General features: G+C 32.6%; 1 protein-coding gene across 2 annotated transcripts; it reads left to right on the plus strand.

Moving 5' to 3' along the window:
- The first annotated feature begins 8751 nt into the window (after positions 1 to 8751).
- Positions 8752 to 19170, plus strand: LOC132067374 (WAT1-related protein At3g28050-like). Of its 2 annotated transcripts, XM_059460578.1 has the most exons (7): positions 8752 to 9091; positions 9867 to 9929; positions 10129 to 10242; positions 10852 to 11068; positions 11592 to 11750; positions 14142 to 14293; positions 18924 to 19170. In XM_059460578.1, exons 1-7 carry the CDS (start codon positions 8886 to 8888, stop codon positions 19063 to 19065), a joined length of 1053 nt encoding a protein of 350 aa, XP_059316561.1. In that variant the 5' UTR covers positions 8752 to 8885; the 3' UTR covers positions 19066 to 19170. The 2 variants fall into 2 exon arrangements, with proteins under 2 accessions (XP_059316561.1, XP_059316562.1); XM_059460579.1 differs by lacking the exon at positions 11592 to 11750 and having other exon boundaries at positions 8755 to 9091.
- Positions 19171 to 19361: the final 191 nt, after the last annotated feature.

Below are 19361 nucleotides of genomic sequence, written 5' to 3' on the forward strand. Positions count from 1 at the left end.
AACGATACACCAAACAAATTGATATTTGATTAATATACTGACAATAAAAAAATAAATTATATTGATATAGTATGTTTAAATTCACGGCTTATCTTTCTTGAAATTTTTCATTTTTCGATTATTAAAATGCGTATTAACTTTATCAAAATACTATGATGTGACTTTATATATATATATTTTTGGTTTTGATTTTGTGTATTAAACCGTCAATTATGCGGTCTTATTAAAATGTGTATCAACTTTATCAAAATACTATTATGTGACTTTTTCTTAAAGCGACTTGACTAAATATCCCACTTATTATCCTTGTAATATTCATAATATCGATTTTATTTTAATATTCAATACATTTGATTTTGGCTTTATATATTGAAATTTTATTACATGGTGTTACCCACAGTAGAATTAATCATATCATAATTCAAGAAATTTTCTGATCTCAAATTTAGATATTTTTACATTCGATTCACAAGTTAAAATTCAAATAATTTTGTCTTTCAGTACAAATCAAAGTTCAATTTTTTTTTATCTCAAGTAAAAATTTCATGTTTCAATTCAAATTCAACTTACTTTTACCTCAACTCCAAAAAAAAAAAATCAATTTAAATATAGATAATTCATCTTTCAATTCAGACTTTAATTAAAAACTTCCAAATGTTTGTATCTTTCGATTCGAATCCATTTTGAATTTAAGTGGTCAAAGTATTTATAAATGAATTTATTTTTTATTTTGTAACTTTGTCGTTTGTTTGGGCAAACCGATTTGTTTATACAGTAATGTAACTCCAAAATATTAGGGCTACATTTTTATAGTTAAATTTTAATTCGTACTTTATATTTCAATCAAATTAGACAAATTATGTATAAAATACTTGACTTTCAATTCAAATTAAATTTTTTAGCTTTCAATTAAACACTTTTCTTATATCAGGATCTTATCTCGTGATATCTTGATATACACATACTAAGTTATGTTTCAGTTCAAGTTTTTACTCACTTCAAAACATTTTTATGTTTCAATTTCAAATTCGACTTTTTTTTAATATCAAATCAAATACATTTATCTTTTTATTCAAATAGTATAATTTTATTATCTCAAACCATTTGATACAATATTTCTCTAGGACTTTTTCAGTAGTTCTTATTGATTATCACTGGTCAACCTAAACACAAGCATATAAAATAGGTATATGTATTAAGATAACCACTTTTAAGTGATATATTTTAGGATCCTCATGTGTAATAGAAAAATAAATTATAATAAGTGAAAATGTGAATTTAGATGAGATATATAGCCATACTCAATAACTTACAGAAACTCAACTATATATCTATAATAAAAAAAAGTTAGTGAGATTAAAACAACTAACTAAACTTGTACATTTACACTAATCTAACTAATACTTAAAGCAAGTAGTCACCAACTGGTACATCATTGCTTGAGATATCGATTCATCACCTTCAATCCTTTTCTGGAGCATAAGTCTTTGAATATAATCTATGAAAATAACTTTTAATTAAGTAATATCATTCAATTATTAACTTTCAATTTATATGTCCTGCAAAATATAAGATATGACAAACTCCATAATATGCTAATTGTATGTTTACATTATCACATAAAGTAGACGTTCTCCATACTACTTTCTGTCATTAGTTAAACTACCACAGCAGATAGTACATTATATTATAAAAAATGAAGATATTTCGAGTCGTATTTTCTTACCATTTGGATCTCTAGGCTTCTCTACTAAAGAGAATTTATTACTCTTGATTAGCTATGTTATACCCTATTTCAACCCAAGTCAAAATAGTTTACAACATCCCGGTAATTCCAGGGTTATTTAAAGTTAAAGAGTCGCCACCTAATTATTTATGGTGAATTAGGACACCTAAAGTTCATTAAAGTTATTATCTAAAGTTGATTTTATTAAAGTCTACGAAACCAAATGATTCTAGATACGGGTTCAACTAACCTAGAGGGAAGGTATTAGGCATCCTCTAAATTCCATTAATAATGGTTAATCCGACCGGACTCAAATTTAATTAGGCTAAGAATGTGAGGATAATATGTTATAATATTTAAGAAAATACTGTTAAAATTTATAGATAGACATATAGTAATGCTACTTAAAATAGGGCGGATGGAAAAAAATAATAATTGGTATAAAATAGCTTAATTAATAAATAAACTGAGAAAGTGCTGGATGTATAACGCTTTGTAAATACTTGAAGAAAATAAATTATAATGACTAACAAATTAGAAGAATCATTATAAGATTGACATCGACAAAGTTTTAAAGTTTTACATTATTAAAATACGACGAAATCGTCGGAAATAAGAGAGAGGATTTTAACGTACAAAAGGGAATGATTCAAGCCTTTACTATTTTAAAATGTTTGAAATCAACATGATTTGTTTGGAAAATGTTATTACCGTTCAGCTTTTAACTCGAAATATGTGGTTACGCTATTTCAAAAATCAATTATTTCTAATGAAAATAAATATTTTAGATATTATGAATGTCTTAACAAAAGGAAGAGAGACAGAAATCTTATAGAATTAATTATGGGTTTCCCTTAAATTAACTACCCAAAACTATACTAAATTCCATACTAATCTACTGATTCCGCTAAGGTTCACCTTGATCTAAGCAAATAAAACAAGTAAAGTGTTAGTCATGCAATACAAATTAAATGCACAAAGTAAAATAAAATGGACGAGTAAATGATTTAACGGGGCTCAGCCCATTGTAAAACTGCTACTGTTCACCGCCATGTTATGGGCCTCAGCCCAGAATTTATCTTCGGCTGCGGGTGGGCTGACTCGACAGGAGGATTTTGTTGGGCTTTGCCCAATACCAAATGCGGGAGGTGACGAGTTGTTCGGACTCACGCGTGGTGGTCATGCAAAAAGACGAAAAGGAAAAGGATTAGTAGACCTCTAAGCGCACAATTTCATCATTTAAACAAAATAAGATGTGCAAATTAGGCAAACACACACGAAATAAACAATCTAGAACAAACGAGCCATATTCTGACCCATACGAAACAAGACTAGACCAAAACAAATACATTTCTTTTAACAGCAAAGCAACAATTGATGGTCAACATACAACAGCGAACAACAAACGATAGTGGTAATAAGCTGTCCCGATGGCGACTGCTAGACAACGGCAAAATGAAATAACAAAGGGCAGCCGTAGGCAGTCATGAGCGACAACACGTATAGCAGTAAATGGCAATATCCTTCCAAACAGAAACCCAACTTTAGTAGCAGTAAATTCCAGCAAAATGCAATGAGTGATTCGTTGAAACATAGCAACTAAAGACACGGCCTACTGCTGGCCAAACAGGGGAACAGGAATTAAAATTTAAAACAAGAGGGAAACTCAATTACCATCCCGAAACTTCCATCTTTGACAGCACAGACAAACAAGTTTCAATTCGAGAAACGATCCATTCTATCTTTACCATTTTTTTTTATTATTTCAACGACGATACGAGGCATTTCAAAGAAAGAGCGAAATAACTCAAAGAAGCATAACGATTCGAGAATACAGAAGAATCAGTTATTAAACAAAGGGCTGTTTGAACTAAACTCCTAGCATTATTCGATTCGTTACACGAAACTCATTTAAACTTCTTTCAAACATCATGCAATTGCTACAATAAGATCTCATAATCTCAGATACTCGACAAGATTAGAGGGGAACAGAGATGTAATACTATAGAAGGGTCCAAACATTCAAGCGAAAACCAATCTTTTAGAAGATGAAACATGCTGGGCATTAAGTGAACCAAATAGACTCATACCAATACCAAGACCTTCAGTTACAAACTAGCACAGAACATTAACAATACCATATTGGCCAGGTTGGACCATTTTATCCCTTAACGTTATTAATCCTATTAGCTAGCCCTTTGAACCATGCTAAGGGTAAGTTTATGTCTAAATAGGTTCAAACCATATACCTAGAGGTTAGTATTTCCATTGGAACAAGGTGAAACGCACAGATAGACTCCTATACTCATAAATTTAGAATAAGTTGACAGTGAACTGGAGCAGCATTTAGCATCCGCAACAAATTATTAACAGCGAACTCAGCAAACTACACCAGTAGACGAATGACCGAATAACACGGCGAACAGAACACACTTAACCATCTGATATCATCACTACTAAACTGAAACCAGACGCAACTAAATCAAAGCACGAGCACATAAATATTATTAACCGAAACTAAATTAACTGAAACGACATAAACATACGCAGATGTTACTGAGCTACTCTACTAGAGCTAAATCAACTAAACAACAAAGCATACGTGAACACATAAGTGCTGCTAAGCTACCTAAACTGAAACTAAAACTAACTAAAAGAGGGATTGTTACCTCTTTCGAGTGCAGCGAACAGGGCTTTAAGTCTCGAATCTACACTTCCGAACCCGATTAAAGTAACTAAAATTTCAGCTCGAAAAATGGAAATAGAGTAATATGTGGCTGTTTTTTTTTTTAGACTGAGGCTGTATTTCGACGATAATTTTCCATCCCAAAATCTTATATTTTTCAGAAGTGTTTCTGATTTAAAAAAAAAGGAAATCGAGACCCGACTAAAAGAAGCTTCAGACCTCCCCTTCGGCTGAAGATTTCAGGCGTATTTATAGGAGAAGGATGTAAGGGTTAGGGTTTTGAAAAATTCAAAACCTGGACCAGAGGAGGGTGATTACGGAATTTGGCTTCAAAAAGAGCCGCTTCAACACTGAACCTCTGCACAAGAATCAAAAGTCCGAAAGTTCATTGGCCTGTTGTGTTGACCGAATCATTGACGATAGAAAAAAGAAGAGTTTTCAGCATCTCATACGCCGAAGTAGGTAAGGAGAAAAACAAAATTTGTACAAAAATGGACGAACCATTACTGTTGGGATGGAGAGAGTCGTCTGTATCTTGTGTAGAATAGGAAAGTTGGAAGAGGACAAGAACGGATGTCTGGAGACTATCTGAAATGGAAAAACAAAAGGTCACTTTTGGGTCAAGGTTTTGGCCAATTTCTGAGAAAGGAAATGGGAAAGGGAGAAATGAAGAAGGAGGCGTGGAGAGAGAGAGAGAGAAGAGAGAAGCGGCTGAAGAGAAAAATGATGAAAACCTAATGTTTTCATCTTGTTTCAACAATCGGGTCGGGTCGGGTGAGTTCGGTTGGGCTGGATCGGGTAGGGGAATGGGTAGTGATAGTGGGCTGAACTGAATTGAAATGGTAGTGGGCTGGTCGGGTTAGTGGGATAATGGGCTGGTCCGTTTGGGCCATTCATTTTGGCTGAAATATGGATCCTTTCTCCTCCATTTTAAATCACTTTTGGGCTTCTAATTTAGTAACTAATATAATATATGCTATGTGAAATTGAATAGTAATTAGTAAGTGTTTTAACAAAGTAAAAATTAATTTAACGAGTACAAATCCTAAATGAACGATGACGAGTCCTTTAAAAAAAAAAAGTGATAAAGTACTGCTAGTAATGTTTGAAAATAAAAGTAGCGAAAATAAAGTATTTAGCTCGTCGATAAATTTAGAAGCCCGAGTATATAAAATTAAATGAAGGAAGGACAAAATTGGGTGTCAACAAGCTACACGCAAATCAACATAAACAAATCGAATCTCGAAATTTAAGAATTCAAAATTTCAATTTATACTACATTCAAGCGAAGAGATAAAACGACAAAACTATAAAAAGAATACACTGAATTATTTCTGAGATAAATATCATTAATTCATTAACATACCACCAAAAGCTACTAAATATCAATAACATGTACTATCAGAATATGTACTATTCATAATTGAGTAACTCAACTTATATGTTGCACGTTTTATTCTCTTTTAAAATTTATAATAAAGAATGAGTCGTAATTTCCTGTTTTGTTATTTGAGTGGAGAGACATGGATTAGTGTTGGCCTATGACTTGGGAGCAATTTTTCAAGAAGACTATAACATGGACGATAAACTACCTCGTAGCAGTTAGAATGCTGATTTTTTTTTTTTTTAATATATTTGAAGATATAGAGAAAATTGAGTTGAACTTATATTTCATTTATTTTAAATTTTTTATTTTTAACTCAAAATTCAAAATTTACCCATAGGTTGTAAGTGTGCATTAGTGATAACTTGATACCGTGTGTTTACACTTTGTTTGGATCGTTGTTACCCATCGTTTCATAATGTACTGTACCGTGCTGTATTGTATCGTACTGTACTGTTTTGTAAATATAATGTTTGGATAGACTGTATCATTTGCTGCTGTATAATAACATTTTTTTTTATTTTTGGATTATTGTATCAAATCTTCAGTATTGTATCGGTAAGTTTACTAAAATGCCCTAAACTATTGTAAGTATTGAATTTATTAATACAATGCGGATGGGTAGCATATGAGAGCGGTTGACAACAATGTTCATATTTTTTTTTTCTATCAATACATGCCCCAAATTTCAGCCAAGATAAGCAATATCATCATTGCCTACAATGTTCATATGTTTGTTGAAGCTGGCAATATGGATCAACAGTACAGTAGGGATAATCCATAATTTCCTTCTACTAACATCAATTTTTTTTAAAAAAACTTTATAGTGAAAATGTATTCAAGAATAATAACCAAACACCGATGGTTTTCATCAGGGAAAACAACAATGTTTCGTCTTATCCTTTTTCTTGGATAAATTTTGTAGAGTCTGTTTTGAAGTCATCAGAAATTGAGTTTGCAAATTTATTTCTTAAAATAAGTAAAGCCAAAACGTAGAAGGAGATAGAAGAAGGAGGAAGATGTAGGGAGCAGATAAACCAAACGTAGAAGGAGACAGAGGAACGTAGAAGACGTAGGGTAGGATATTTGAGTGGAGTTAAATAATATAGGATAAAGGGTAAAATAAAATTATGAAATATTAAGTAAGGACATAATTGGAAAGAGAAATTAGGTAACAATGGGATAATACCAAATCGATTGTTACATAAAATGGGGCTTTTCATTGTTACGTAACGACGAAATTTAACAATACAATACAATGGGTTTTAACTAACAATCAAAACAAACATTGTATTTGTAGTAACGATACAATACAATACGATGGGTAACAACGTTCCAAACATAGTGTTAGGTATATTTCAAGTGCTACTTTATTGAAGAGTGCTCCAACTAAATACCTTGCTTTTGCAGTCTTAAATGCAAATTGCAGTGTTAATGACATGCTTTGAGCTTAGAGTTTAATTAACGCAACACACCTGTAACAAAAAACAAACACAAATACAAATAACACAAATAAGTGATAGATTTACCCTCATTCCATAATCATTTGCAACAAAATGAGAAATTAAAAAAATACATAAAACATAACATACTTTTTTAGAACCAATATCTACCATTCTTAACATATATAGTTTTTTTTTTCCCGGAAACTTTGGGTAAAAAGAAAGAATAAAAAGATGACTTCTGATGATACTAAAGGCAAGATTATGCCTCGACAAACATACACCAATGTACTTACATATAGAAGTCTTTAATTTCCTTGTTGCTGTCATTATATCATAAAATGAAGAGAACATTTTACTTCCTTCACAGTACCTGATATCCATGGCATATGTGACTTGTGCAGAATCAGCGCAGTTGATTTTTCTTTTTCTCTTTTAAATGTGAAATGGCTACATGGATTTGTCAAAGGAACGACATGAAATTTTCTATACTCCAAACAAATTAAAACTGGATCATTGGAAACAATTTTAATTTGAGTGTTGTGCATATATAAATATGGAGAACATGGTTAGAAGAAAAAGGAAAGACGGAGAACGTGGGTTGATTATGCAAGTATTGGAAGTTGTCTTAATTATCAAACGTGCATTAGATGAACACGATTACCACGATTCAATTTAAAACTTTTACAGTGAAAATTTAAAATCTACGTATAAAGGCAGTTAGTTCCAAAAATATACATAACATTTGGCTTCTCTTTGAGATGCCACTTAAAACACAACTGTTCAGTTTTTTTTCCCCATTTTAATCAAGATTGATTCCTTTAAAATATATAAATATTTAATTACCTTTAAATTCAAAAACAATAACTAATGGAGTAACTAATTAATAACCAATCTAACCACTTTTTGTCTTAAAACTATCCTCGATATAGAATATAGATTCCGGAAAATAATTGTCTTAGTCTTTAAGAACGTTTAATTGCCGAACCCCCCAATAATTGCCATGGGAAAATTGATTCCTTCCTCGTCAATGATTAAAGGCCTTTAAGCAGACTGTGTCAGCAACCTAATTTAATTATTTTTATTTGTTTTCTGACGCAATAAACTGACAATAAGAAAATGATAATATAGAATAATTGCCAACTGTCCCGCACCAATATTATCTTTTCTTCTCTTGTGCCCCATTATATTGTGTCGTGCACTCTTAATAAGGTTATTTAATATTTGGTTGAAATTGCAAAAAAATATTTAAGTTAGAAGCTGAAAACTAGTATAAGTTTTATTTGGAGTTGGACATGAATTTCATTTGAAAACAAAATTATTAAAAATTATTATTTCACTTGAAATATGTCAAAGCGTCCCACATCAGTTAATCGAGTGATCTTTTTATATGGCTTGGACAATCCTATTCATTGAACTAGCTTTTGAGTTTGAGTTAGGTCCAAAATTTCATTTGTTTAATAAAATAGTTGTCAAACAAGATTTTGCAAATATTGATGACCAGACGTCAACTTGCAAAAAAAGACTTTAGTAATAAAAAAATACAAAAGAAAGACAAAACCCTGCTAATCACCTTCAATTAATTAACATAACCAGAAATTAAACTCCAACTCAAAGAAATTAGACATTCAGTAGAGGTTGACAAAAATGGGATTAAGGGTGGGATCATCATGGAAGGAGATGTTGATGCCTTCTATGGGAATGGTGCTTGCAATATTAGCCATAGTTACAACAATGATTGTCAGCAAATTGGCTATGTCTAAAGGCCTTAGCAGTTTCATCATTGTTGTCTACTCAAATGCTGCTGCTACTCTCATCCTTTTCCCTGCTTGCATCTTCATCTATGTAGCCAGGTTCTCTTTCATTCATTGATCTACTCTGCTTGTCCACATTTAAAGTTTTCTGTAACTGCTGGGAATCCTTATTTATTTCATGTAACTAGAATTCTTGTTGTATTGATTGGAGTAAATTACCACCGACGGTTGTTATAATGTTATGGAATGGTAAGTACTCATGATGTATTCATTTTTAGTCAGAGATCTCAGGTTCAAGTCATAGGTATGAAATTGCCTTTGGTAAAGACCACTTGATTTATTATCCAAAGTGAGACTTTTTGGCGTGAATTTGAATTAGTCAGGTCCCAAAACAAGTACTAAACACAGAATGAGAAACAAAAAACAAAAATTGAAGTAAATTAATTTAGTCTTTGATTTGTTGAGTGTCTCGCATTGGTTGATAAAGCAATTAGTTTTCTTTTTATATGCCCTTTACCTACAAAGCAGAATTTTTTGGCGCGAATCCAAATTAATCGAGCCCCAAAACATGTACTAACATCGGGTCCAAATAAAAAAAAAATTAGAGGAAGTTAAGGTGTCTTTGTTAGGTATAACTTTATAAGTTCATGAAATAATTAGTTTTGTTATATAGTCTCGGGCAGTTCTTTTAGCTTTAGCGATTAAAAATTAAGTCTAAGATTCACTTTTTTAGTACCGTATCAGAGCCAAACTCATCCTTATCATTATTTATCCAATATTGAGCCCTCACAGCATCAAATGTTCAATCTTAATCGTTTGATAGAGCAAATGTTCATTTTCCTAACAGGCTAATATAATTTTCCTTTGTATGTAGATCAGGGAGCCGGCCATTGACCTTCTCTGTGATTTGGAGAATCCTTCTACTTGCTTTAAACGGGTAATTGGTATTAATTAGAACCAATGTTTCTTTATTCAATTCACTCATAATAGAAGGGATCGTTAATTAAGATCAGAATCTTGTACTTCTTTAATCTTTTAACTAAAAGCTAAGTAATTTATACTTCTTTAATCTTTTAACTAAAAGCTAAGTAATTTAATTTATTAAAGAGTAATTAATCTTATTCTTTGATGTTTAGATGCTTTGGCCAGATATGTGATTACGTTGGTATAAGTTATAGCTCTCCAACACTTGCCACAGCCATGCTCAATCTTATTCCAGGTTTTACTTTCATCCTAGCCATTACTTTCAGGTATAGTTGTAGTATACTCTCTACGCTTTGTCAAGTTTAGTTTCTCGTCTTTTTTCTTTTTTCCTACCAAATATGAAAAAAAAAAAAAAATCATGTACACTTTCATGTTAAACTGTTACTCTCGTTGTTTCAATTTTATGTGAATCTATTTGATTGAGGACATTCTTAAACACGTGAAGGTTTTGTCGCTATAAGTTTTAAAATTTATGGTATTAAACGTGTCAAAAAAAAATATGTTGCTATAAAAGCTTGTGATTAAGAATAAAATAGAAAGCTTAAATTAATTATTCTTAAATTGACTAAAAGTCATTTTTTCCCGAACTAAAATGAAAAAATTATCACCTAAACTGAAACAAAGAGCGTACATATTGTATCTGAAGTAATAGAAGAGGATCTGAAAACTTAAAAAAATACATCATCACAAGTGTTTGTAGATAGTCTGGTCGAAAAGTAAATGCAATGGGGATAATATTTGTTTAAATTACTTGATTAGTAAGGCTTGGTAAAATTCGCCTAACCTGTTCAAATAACTCACTCATTTAGTAACTCTACCAATTTTAATCCGTCCATTGAATAAACTGAATAGATATGTTGATTGCCATTTCATAGGATGGAAGTGATAAATTGGAGAAGTTGGAGTAGCTATGCCAAAGCCTTTGGCACTGCTGTTTCAATATCAGGAGCATTTATTTTAACATTTTATAGGGGCCCTCAAATCATTAACCAACACCTAACTTCTGCTTTCTCATCTCAACAAAACTGGATTCTTGGAGGAGTTATACTTGCTTGTGAATCTCTGTCTACTTCACTATGGTACATTATTCAGGTCTGATTTGATCTATAACAATTTCAAACTCTATTAGGTCCTTAATAATTGATTGTGTTTGCATACTGAGAGTCATTTTTTGAAATAATGAATTTTAAAAATTATATTTGGTTGAGGAGTGGCGAATATTTCTCAGACAACATATCTTAAGAGATTGATAATGATATTTGCAAATCGAGTGTTGTTTTGATAAAAGCTTTTGAATGTTAATATTGATATTAATGTTAAGTGTTATTGACATAGTGATATGAACTTAAGAGTTGAGATAATTGTGAAAGAAAGTGAGCAAAATGATTTTTTTTTTCCCTTTTGGAAATGCTTTTTTTTTTTTTTTTTTTTTTTTTTTACAAAAAAAAAAAAATTATTTCTAAAAAACAAAACGCAAGAAAGTGACTTGATTTCTAAAAGACTGAAAGCCATTTTCCCAAAAATAAATTTAATCATACCAAACACATTCAATATGGATTTGGGGTATGTTTTGATTAACCACGATATTTTTTTTTTTTTTTCTATGGTGTTTCAGGCTTCAATTCTTAAGATATACCAAGAAGAAATTATGATAGTGTGTTTGTACTGCTTCTTCGTGACCATCATATCTGCATTGATATCCCTAGTGGTGGAGAGAAATCCAAGTGCTTGGACGCTATATCCAGACATTCGTCTCATCGCTATACTCTATTCGGTAGGAACAATAAAAACTCCTTTATTTTTCTTTCTATATTTAACCTACAAATAGAAAACAAGAAAGGGATATCGACATCTATATATAGAAGGATTCCAATCGATATTGGTATACTTTTTTCCCCATCAATTAATAGGTTTAGCAACTAAAGCCAAAACAACTTGGCATTGTATAGCCATATCCAACTATAACTAACAAAATAATAAGACTCAATATTTTCTTCCTGATTTCACACTTCAAAATACATATCCCTTAGAAATGGTAAGACATCCATTTCTACCAACTAAGTATCAGTTTGTTAAACCCAGAATCAATAATTATAAGGTTTCGTCCAGGAAAATTACAATTAACGCATCCAACTTTGTTTGTTTTGGTTGTTGGATTGAACAACTATAGTGGGTACGGTTGGAATTGGCCGGAGACACCAGGATGATGCTATATTCCAAATTTGAGGAAGGCTATAGGTGATTTGAACTGGTTTAGATTAAAAAAACAAAACTTAAAACGTCACTACAATGTGTGATATCACATTGTATATCATGAATATCATTATATATCACCCATACATATATTCATGGACGTCACTACGACACATGTATATCATGTATATCCGCATATATATCAAATAGATTTCATGGAGATGTACATATATACATGATATACAGGAGATAAACAAATATATAGTGTGATATACGTTGAAATATACATGGGATACAATAAGGCTACACAAATGGTCATCTTTAACCTCAAGTTTTCAATTTGAAATCTCCGACTTAAATCGTCTTCAAACACTCCAAACTTGATATTCCAGTTCCTTAAGATGTTTCCAACAAAACTCTATATCACCCAATTAAAATCGCAATCCTTAGCTAATGAATATTTGACAAGCTTCTTCGATGCATGCCTCCATCCCATTTTTAATTCGAATTTTCACGAAACAACTCTGAGAAATTCTCCCACTACAATATCTGAAAATTGTACAACTACTTTAACGGATGAAGTTTCAGGTTATAAAATACCAATAGTTTAGCCTGAAACATATCCATGGGCCCCTCTGTGTCAATTTTTATTAAGTTGGGTTTATTTGTGCTGTTTAGCGAACCAAGTTATCATACAGTGTCAAATTTTCCAAAAAAAAAAAAAAGAAGAAGAAGAAGAAGGAGGAGGAGGAGGAGGTAAACTTCTTTTTTTTGCACGGATTTTCCTTCATTTGGGGTGGTCTTTAATTTTTGCCCTTCAAAATGGTGGTCTTTAATTTTTGTGGTTCAAATTGCCCTTCGCCTAATACCCCGAGGTTGTGGGTTCGAACCCCAACTTAGTATAAAAAGAAAAAAAAATTCACAAGGCAGAATTTTGTAAATCTGTCCATGCAAGGCAGAAATTGCAAATGTGCAAATTCTACCTTTAAGGAACAAATTCTACCTGAAGGAGACCACCATTTTGAGGGATAAAAATTAAAGACCACCCCCAGCGATGGGCAATCCTGCAAATTGCTCGGTAAACTTGTCTAATGGGCCTAAAAAAGCAATTGATGAGTGGTAAAGCCAACAAGCGTGACATTTGCATTTAGATTCACACAGCATATTTAATTGGGAAAACAACATAAAATATTTATCCGCTCATGCTCTCTTCTAAATTAATTTCGCTTTTACCCAGCCGGTTGAAAATATTTACCCGAGTACCCTCTCATTCAAAACCCTTCCTTTATGATCTATCTCAGTATATTTATATACCATGATGGAATCATGGAGGATTAAAAGGAGTGTCTCATTGAAGCACTGAAGCAGTCCACCATGATACCACCTCAGCTTATGGTATATATCATGATGGTATCATGAAAGACTGAGGAGTATCTCATTGAAGGATTGAAGTAATCCTCCATGATGCCATCTCACTATAAGCATATAAGATGATGATATCATAGAGGTTTTTTTTTTTTAAAGAAAGTGTGCTTTTTGAATAAATGAACATGATTCTCTATGATGCCCTATTAGTATATTATATATATCATATGGGTTTCATAGAGGGCTAATGAGTGTTTTTAAATAAATGAAAGAAGTCCTCTATGATACCATCATACTATAAAGAAATAGGGTGACACCATGTTGGTATCATAATTTTGGGGGCATTTCGGATAAATAATTTGGCGGCATAATATAAGGGGAATATGAACGGATAATTATTTTGTTTTCAGGGGGAATCGACGTTCTTTCTCCTATTTAATTTGATCAAATTTTAACAAACGAGCTAGTAGAATGTAGGAACAATTATACGGTTACAACATATTGTATAGGAAGAAGAAGAGTATCATTAGATAAAGTCATCAATGGTTGACAACAGGAAATTTTGTTTTTTTGAGACAACAATTTACTTTAAAATTTGTGAATTCAGGGTATAATTGGTATAGCATTCAGGAGTTGCATGACAACATGGTGCCTCAAGAAGACAGATCCTCTCTTTGTTTCGATGTTCAAGCCTTTGGGCGTCGTTTTTGCTGTTGTCATTGGTACCTTTTGCTTCAAAGACGTTTTCTACATTGGAAGGTACTATTTCTTACACTCCTTTTTACCCTAAATATTTAGTGATTTTGTCAAAATGAATTTATTTTAGAATGTTTTAAAAAAACATTTATTAATCCTTACCGCTCCAATGAATAGAGTGTAATTAAGTGAAAAGTTTAAGAAAGATAAGGGTATTTTAGATTCACACAATATTTTTATAATTAAAACTGTCTGATATCGGCCTTTTTAAGGGGTGTACAAACACCTTAAAAGTATATATGGACGAGAGGTAGTAATACTTAAATTATGAACTTGTAACAATAATCTTATTACTTATCCCTCTCTTCTATTTTAGGTGCCACTACTTCCTTACTATAATTCATTGAAAATAAGAACATCACCGTTCTAAATTTAGAAATTAAACTTTAAACTTCAAATTTAAACTTTAATGACATGCTATTATAGATGCAGAGATGTAATGGCATATTTAACATTACTAATGTCATACCCCATTTTAACTGAAGTCAAAATGGTTTACAACATTCTGGTAATTCCGGTGTTAATTAAAATTAAGGAGTCGCCACCTAATTATTTATGGTGAATTAGGGCACCTAAAGTAATTAAAGTAATTATCTAAAGTTGATTTTATTTTAAAGTCTACGAAACCAAAAAGATCTAGGTAAGGGTTCAACTAACCTAGAGGAAAGGTATTAGGCATCCTCTAAGTTCCATTAATAATGGTTAATCCGACCAGACTTAGAGTTAATTAGGCTAAGTGTAGATATAATATTCTAAATGTTTAGACAATAACTTATAAATATTGCTAAAGTTTTTAAAGTAAATGTAATAATGCAATAATGTTATTAAAAATAAGATTTGCCAAAAAAAAGGGAATAATTTGTATAAAAGAGTTTAGTTATAAATAAACTGAAGAAAACCCAAAATGGTGCAATATTTTATAAATATTAAAAAGAAAAATTTACACGGATTAACAAATTAAAACAGGGGTTTGTAAGGTTAATTTTGATAAATGTCTAAAGGTTTTATAGAAAGAATATTAGGTCGATATAAACTGTACAAAAGTTGTTTTAACGAATACGTATTTCAAATGTTGGAAAGGAGTTAAAATGGAACTGTTATCCATGGAAAGTAGTTCGTTTTCCTTATTTCTCAAAATAAGTTAACTTAGTGTAAAATCTATGACGTTTCCAATTTCTAAGATAGTAAAAGTGAATCTTGGTTCTTTTAGCTCAAGATGTGTAGTCAGGCTGTTTGGAAATTAATCACTATAATAAAGAATATTTTAGGTGCTATAAATAATTTATCATATATATTAAAAAAAAAAAAAAAAAAAGATGAAACCTATAGAAATAATTGTTAGTTCTTCTTTTAGATTAACTCTCATCATACTAAACTAACCCGCTAATTTCACTAAGGTTCATTCTAGCTAAGACAAACAAACAGAATGAAATACTAGTTGCACAACACAAATTAAAGGCACAAGAAAATAACTTAGAAGAGTAAATATGATTTAAATGGGCTCAGCCCATTTTTTGACTGTTGCTGTCCCCTGCTGTTGGGCTTCGGCCCAGCGAAATTTTAATAGATTCCGCTGCGAATGGGCTGTTGGGCTGACTCGATAGAGAAATTACGTTGGGCTTTAGCCCGGCATCGGATGTGAAGAGAACGAGTCCCTCGGACTCGTATGCGGTGGTCATGCATAAGAGATGAAAAGAAAAAGGATTAGTAAGCGATCCATAAATAAGACTAAGCATATACAATGTAAATTCAAAAGAGAGAATAGATTTGTATTGTTACGACCAATTCCTCTAATGAAAGAGATCAACTGAAGACACACCACAATTTAGGAAACCAAAACATACATGCGGACAGAATAGACATTATGGCAAAGTCAAGACAAGATGATACTTTAGCAGTTGGTTGATATTAATTCCTACTGAGAATATCGAGAGGGTTGAAGATGCTCTCATTCACACTAAAAGAAGACAATCAAGAACAGCGTACTTGTATATGTAACAACATGATAAATGGGAATTATTATTTTGACCGGCCCTCGCGAGATCGGAACGAAAATGATGGTCAGCCTAAATTTGTCCTTTAATTCTAAATTATCACGTCGCTGATCATACAATTTTCGGATAAAAAATACTAATGACTGCATTCTGCCGAACAGCAACTGTTACCACATTTTCGCTAAGCGAAATTCCAAAATACCACGACGACAGGGGGCAGGATAGAAGCATTTTTACTAAATGGGACAATCCTAACCAAACAAGGAACATGCAATCAAATACTAAAATAGCAGGGCAGAACTAAATTGAACCAGGAAAAGGAAAACAAAACATGATGGTAACAGATTGCAACTTATTTGAAAGAGAAAAGAGGTCCACTTTTAGATGCAGCTGAGACAAAGAGGTATAGTTTTTATTTATGTGGTCTGTCTAATTTCCAGTATAATAGACGTAAGGAATTTAAGGGTTCCAATGTAAACGTATTCGTGAAAATATGATAATATACAGTATGAGCAGATCAAAAACCAGCAAAAGAAGGGAAGCAGTTCAGACCATATATTTTCGACAATAAAGACAAGCTGCCTGATCACACAATGAAGGGAAGGAGCTAAGCTGAGTTAACCAAGGTGTATCAAACATACATGGGTAGTTAGGCATATCAGACAAGACACACTAAAAGACTTCGAGAAGCAGATTGACAGGAAACTTAAACCTTAACAGAATCTCCAGCTCATGGGTGCTAGTACACTCACGCATTTAACAGACTTGCAACGCGAATTTAGACTATTCTATTACATAACGCAGAATAAGGTTTTGACCAGTAAATACACGAAGGGAATGTGAATTAATCTCATAATGCACACGGCAAAATTCTAGAACATATAGAACACTCACAAACATTTGTCGAATACCCATACTTTGGACGATACGCAACCAGAAATATGACCTTGAATCTAAACAAGCGAATATGATTCTTACAACATCCCAGAATACAAATCGCATAAGCAAAACCTCCTCATAACACTTCGACAACATGATTCAAACGTGACAAGAAACAGAATTCCAAATTAACCAAACTAAAGGCAGTAGTCATGTTTCCTCATCGTTTATTTCATATATTCCATTTTTTGCCACAATCTCAAACGGAAGAAAGGGCGAATAAAGAGATTGGGTTTACCTCTTGCGGGTGCAGTGAACGAGGCGTCGACGCCGCGGATCTATCCTCGACTCCAAAGTAAAAGTTGAATTGATAGGCGTAAATGATTTAACACTCCAAAATGAGTGTTTCAAGATGTAATGAAAATAAATGTATTTCGAATGGGGTTTGAGATGACTGATCCAACTCTAACAGAGCAGAATCCTAACAAGTTTAGATTTAGAATAAATAACGAAAAATAGAAAATATTCCGTCCTCCCAAAAATCTCTCCCTTCGGCTGAGCACTTAGCGATGTATTTATAGGCTTAAGGCTGGGGTTTCGATTTTAGCGGGATCTTTTTGAATCGATTCAAAGTTGAGTCGAAAATAGCCCGTTCAAATCTGAACGTTGAAAGTGTTTTTGAGCAGATGGTCACGTGATTCGGCTCAGACATGGTTGAAAAGGCAGAGATTTACGCAGGTATCGTCTTTCACGAAAGTGGGCGAACAAAACCTGAATAGAGAAAGGTGATTAAGGCTTTGCTAAGAAGGGAATGAAGAGGAAAGGAGGCTGCGAATTGCATAAAAATGGCATCTGCTAGCGTCTGCCATGGCTGAAGAAAAAACGATCTTTGTCGAAAGAGGAAACGATGAGAGAGATGAAAGAGAGGGGAAAGGGAAGGAGGAGGAGTGCATGGCTGTTTAATCCGAAAATGGGGATGGCAAAATCTGCCATTGCTAAGGGGCAGTTGGTTCTTAGCTGGAAGAGGGAAAGAGTGAGAGAGATTAGAGAGAGAGAAGGTATCGTTTGTTGAAGAAAGAGAGAGAGAAAAGGAAAGAGGTGCGGCTGAGAGGAGAAGGGATTAGGGAAAGTTTTTAGGAAATAAAGATTGGGTCGGGTCGGATAATGAATGGTCATTTGGGCTGCTCCGAATCACTGAGGGATGTGGGCTGGTCGGTGTTGGTCCGAAAATGGGCTGGTGACGGGTGAGTGGTAATGGGCTACTAAAATTGGGCCATTCATTTGGCTGAAATTTTGTGGCCTTTTCTCCTTCAATTTAATTCTTTTTGGGTTTCTAATTTAGCAACTAGTACAATGAAGACAATTAATAATTAGTATGTAGAAAGTAAAGATTTAATAAAGTATAATTAATTTAACGAGTACAAAATCCGAAAATGAAACGGTGACGAGTCATTTAAAATTTGTGATAAAGTAACGAAAGTAATGTTGATAGAAAATAGTGAAGACGAAAGTAATGATATTAATAGCAGTAAAAATAGTAGCGAAAATAAAATATTTAGATTTAATTAATTGAAAAGCCCAAGGAAATAAATTGGAATAAAGGAGGGACAAAATTGGGTGTCAACAACTAATTCCAAAAGTCTTTCGATCACTGTTTCAAATAATTTATATTCAGTAAAAAAACGTCACATAAATTAAAACGGAGGGGTTACTTTAACATTAGGGCGTGATATGTGTATTAATATGGACATTTCTTGCAGTTTGGTGGGATCGGTAACCACAGTTGTTGGGTTTTATGCTGTGATGTGGGGAAAAGCACAGGAAAAATACTGTGAGAGGAAGAACTCAGAAACACTTGGCGAAAATGTCGCTCTACTGCAAAATGAGGCACAGCAAGTCTAATATTATATAAAGTAATTGTTATGTGAGTTTACTTTAAATAATCTGTGATCCATTTTTAACTTCTTTCGTTTTCTTTTTATTATCACGGTGACCGAGTTAGCTTTTTATGGGCACATCAATTAATTTCACGAGATATCTACTTCCTATCACCAACACAAGTATATAATCAATTCCTTTTGAGAAAAGGAATAATTGTATGCTGTAAAGATAAATAGTGCTGTAAATATATATGAAAAATTGGTGGATATGTATAGGTGAAAATACATTACATTTGTTTCAGGGGAAAATGAGATGAG

Source organism: Lycium ferocissimum, chromosome 8, assembly GCF_029784015.1.
Source record: "Lycium ferocissimum isolate CSIRO_LF1 chromosome 8, AGI_CSIRO_Lferr_CH_V1, whole genome shotgun sequence".
In the NCBI taxonomy this organism is placed as follows: domain Eukaryota; kingdom Viridiplantae; phylum Streptophyta; class Magnoliopsida; order Solanales; family Solanaceae; genus Lycium; species Lycium ferocissimum.

Coding starts and splice junctions, on each gene's coding strand:
- LOC132067374 (XM_059460578.1), top strand. CDS start 8,886: ATGGGATTAAGGGTGGGATCATCATGGAAGGAGATGTTGATGCCTTCT. Junction 9,930..10,128: donor CTTCTACTTGCTTTAAACGG/GTAATTGGTATT, acceptor TTTGATGTTTAG/ATGCTTTGGCCAGATATGTG. Junction 14,294..18,923: donor GACGTTTTCTACATTGGAAG/GTACTATTTCTT, acceptor CATTTCTTGCAG/TTTGGTGGGATCGGTAACCA.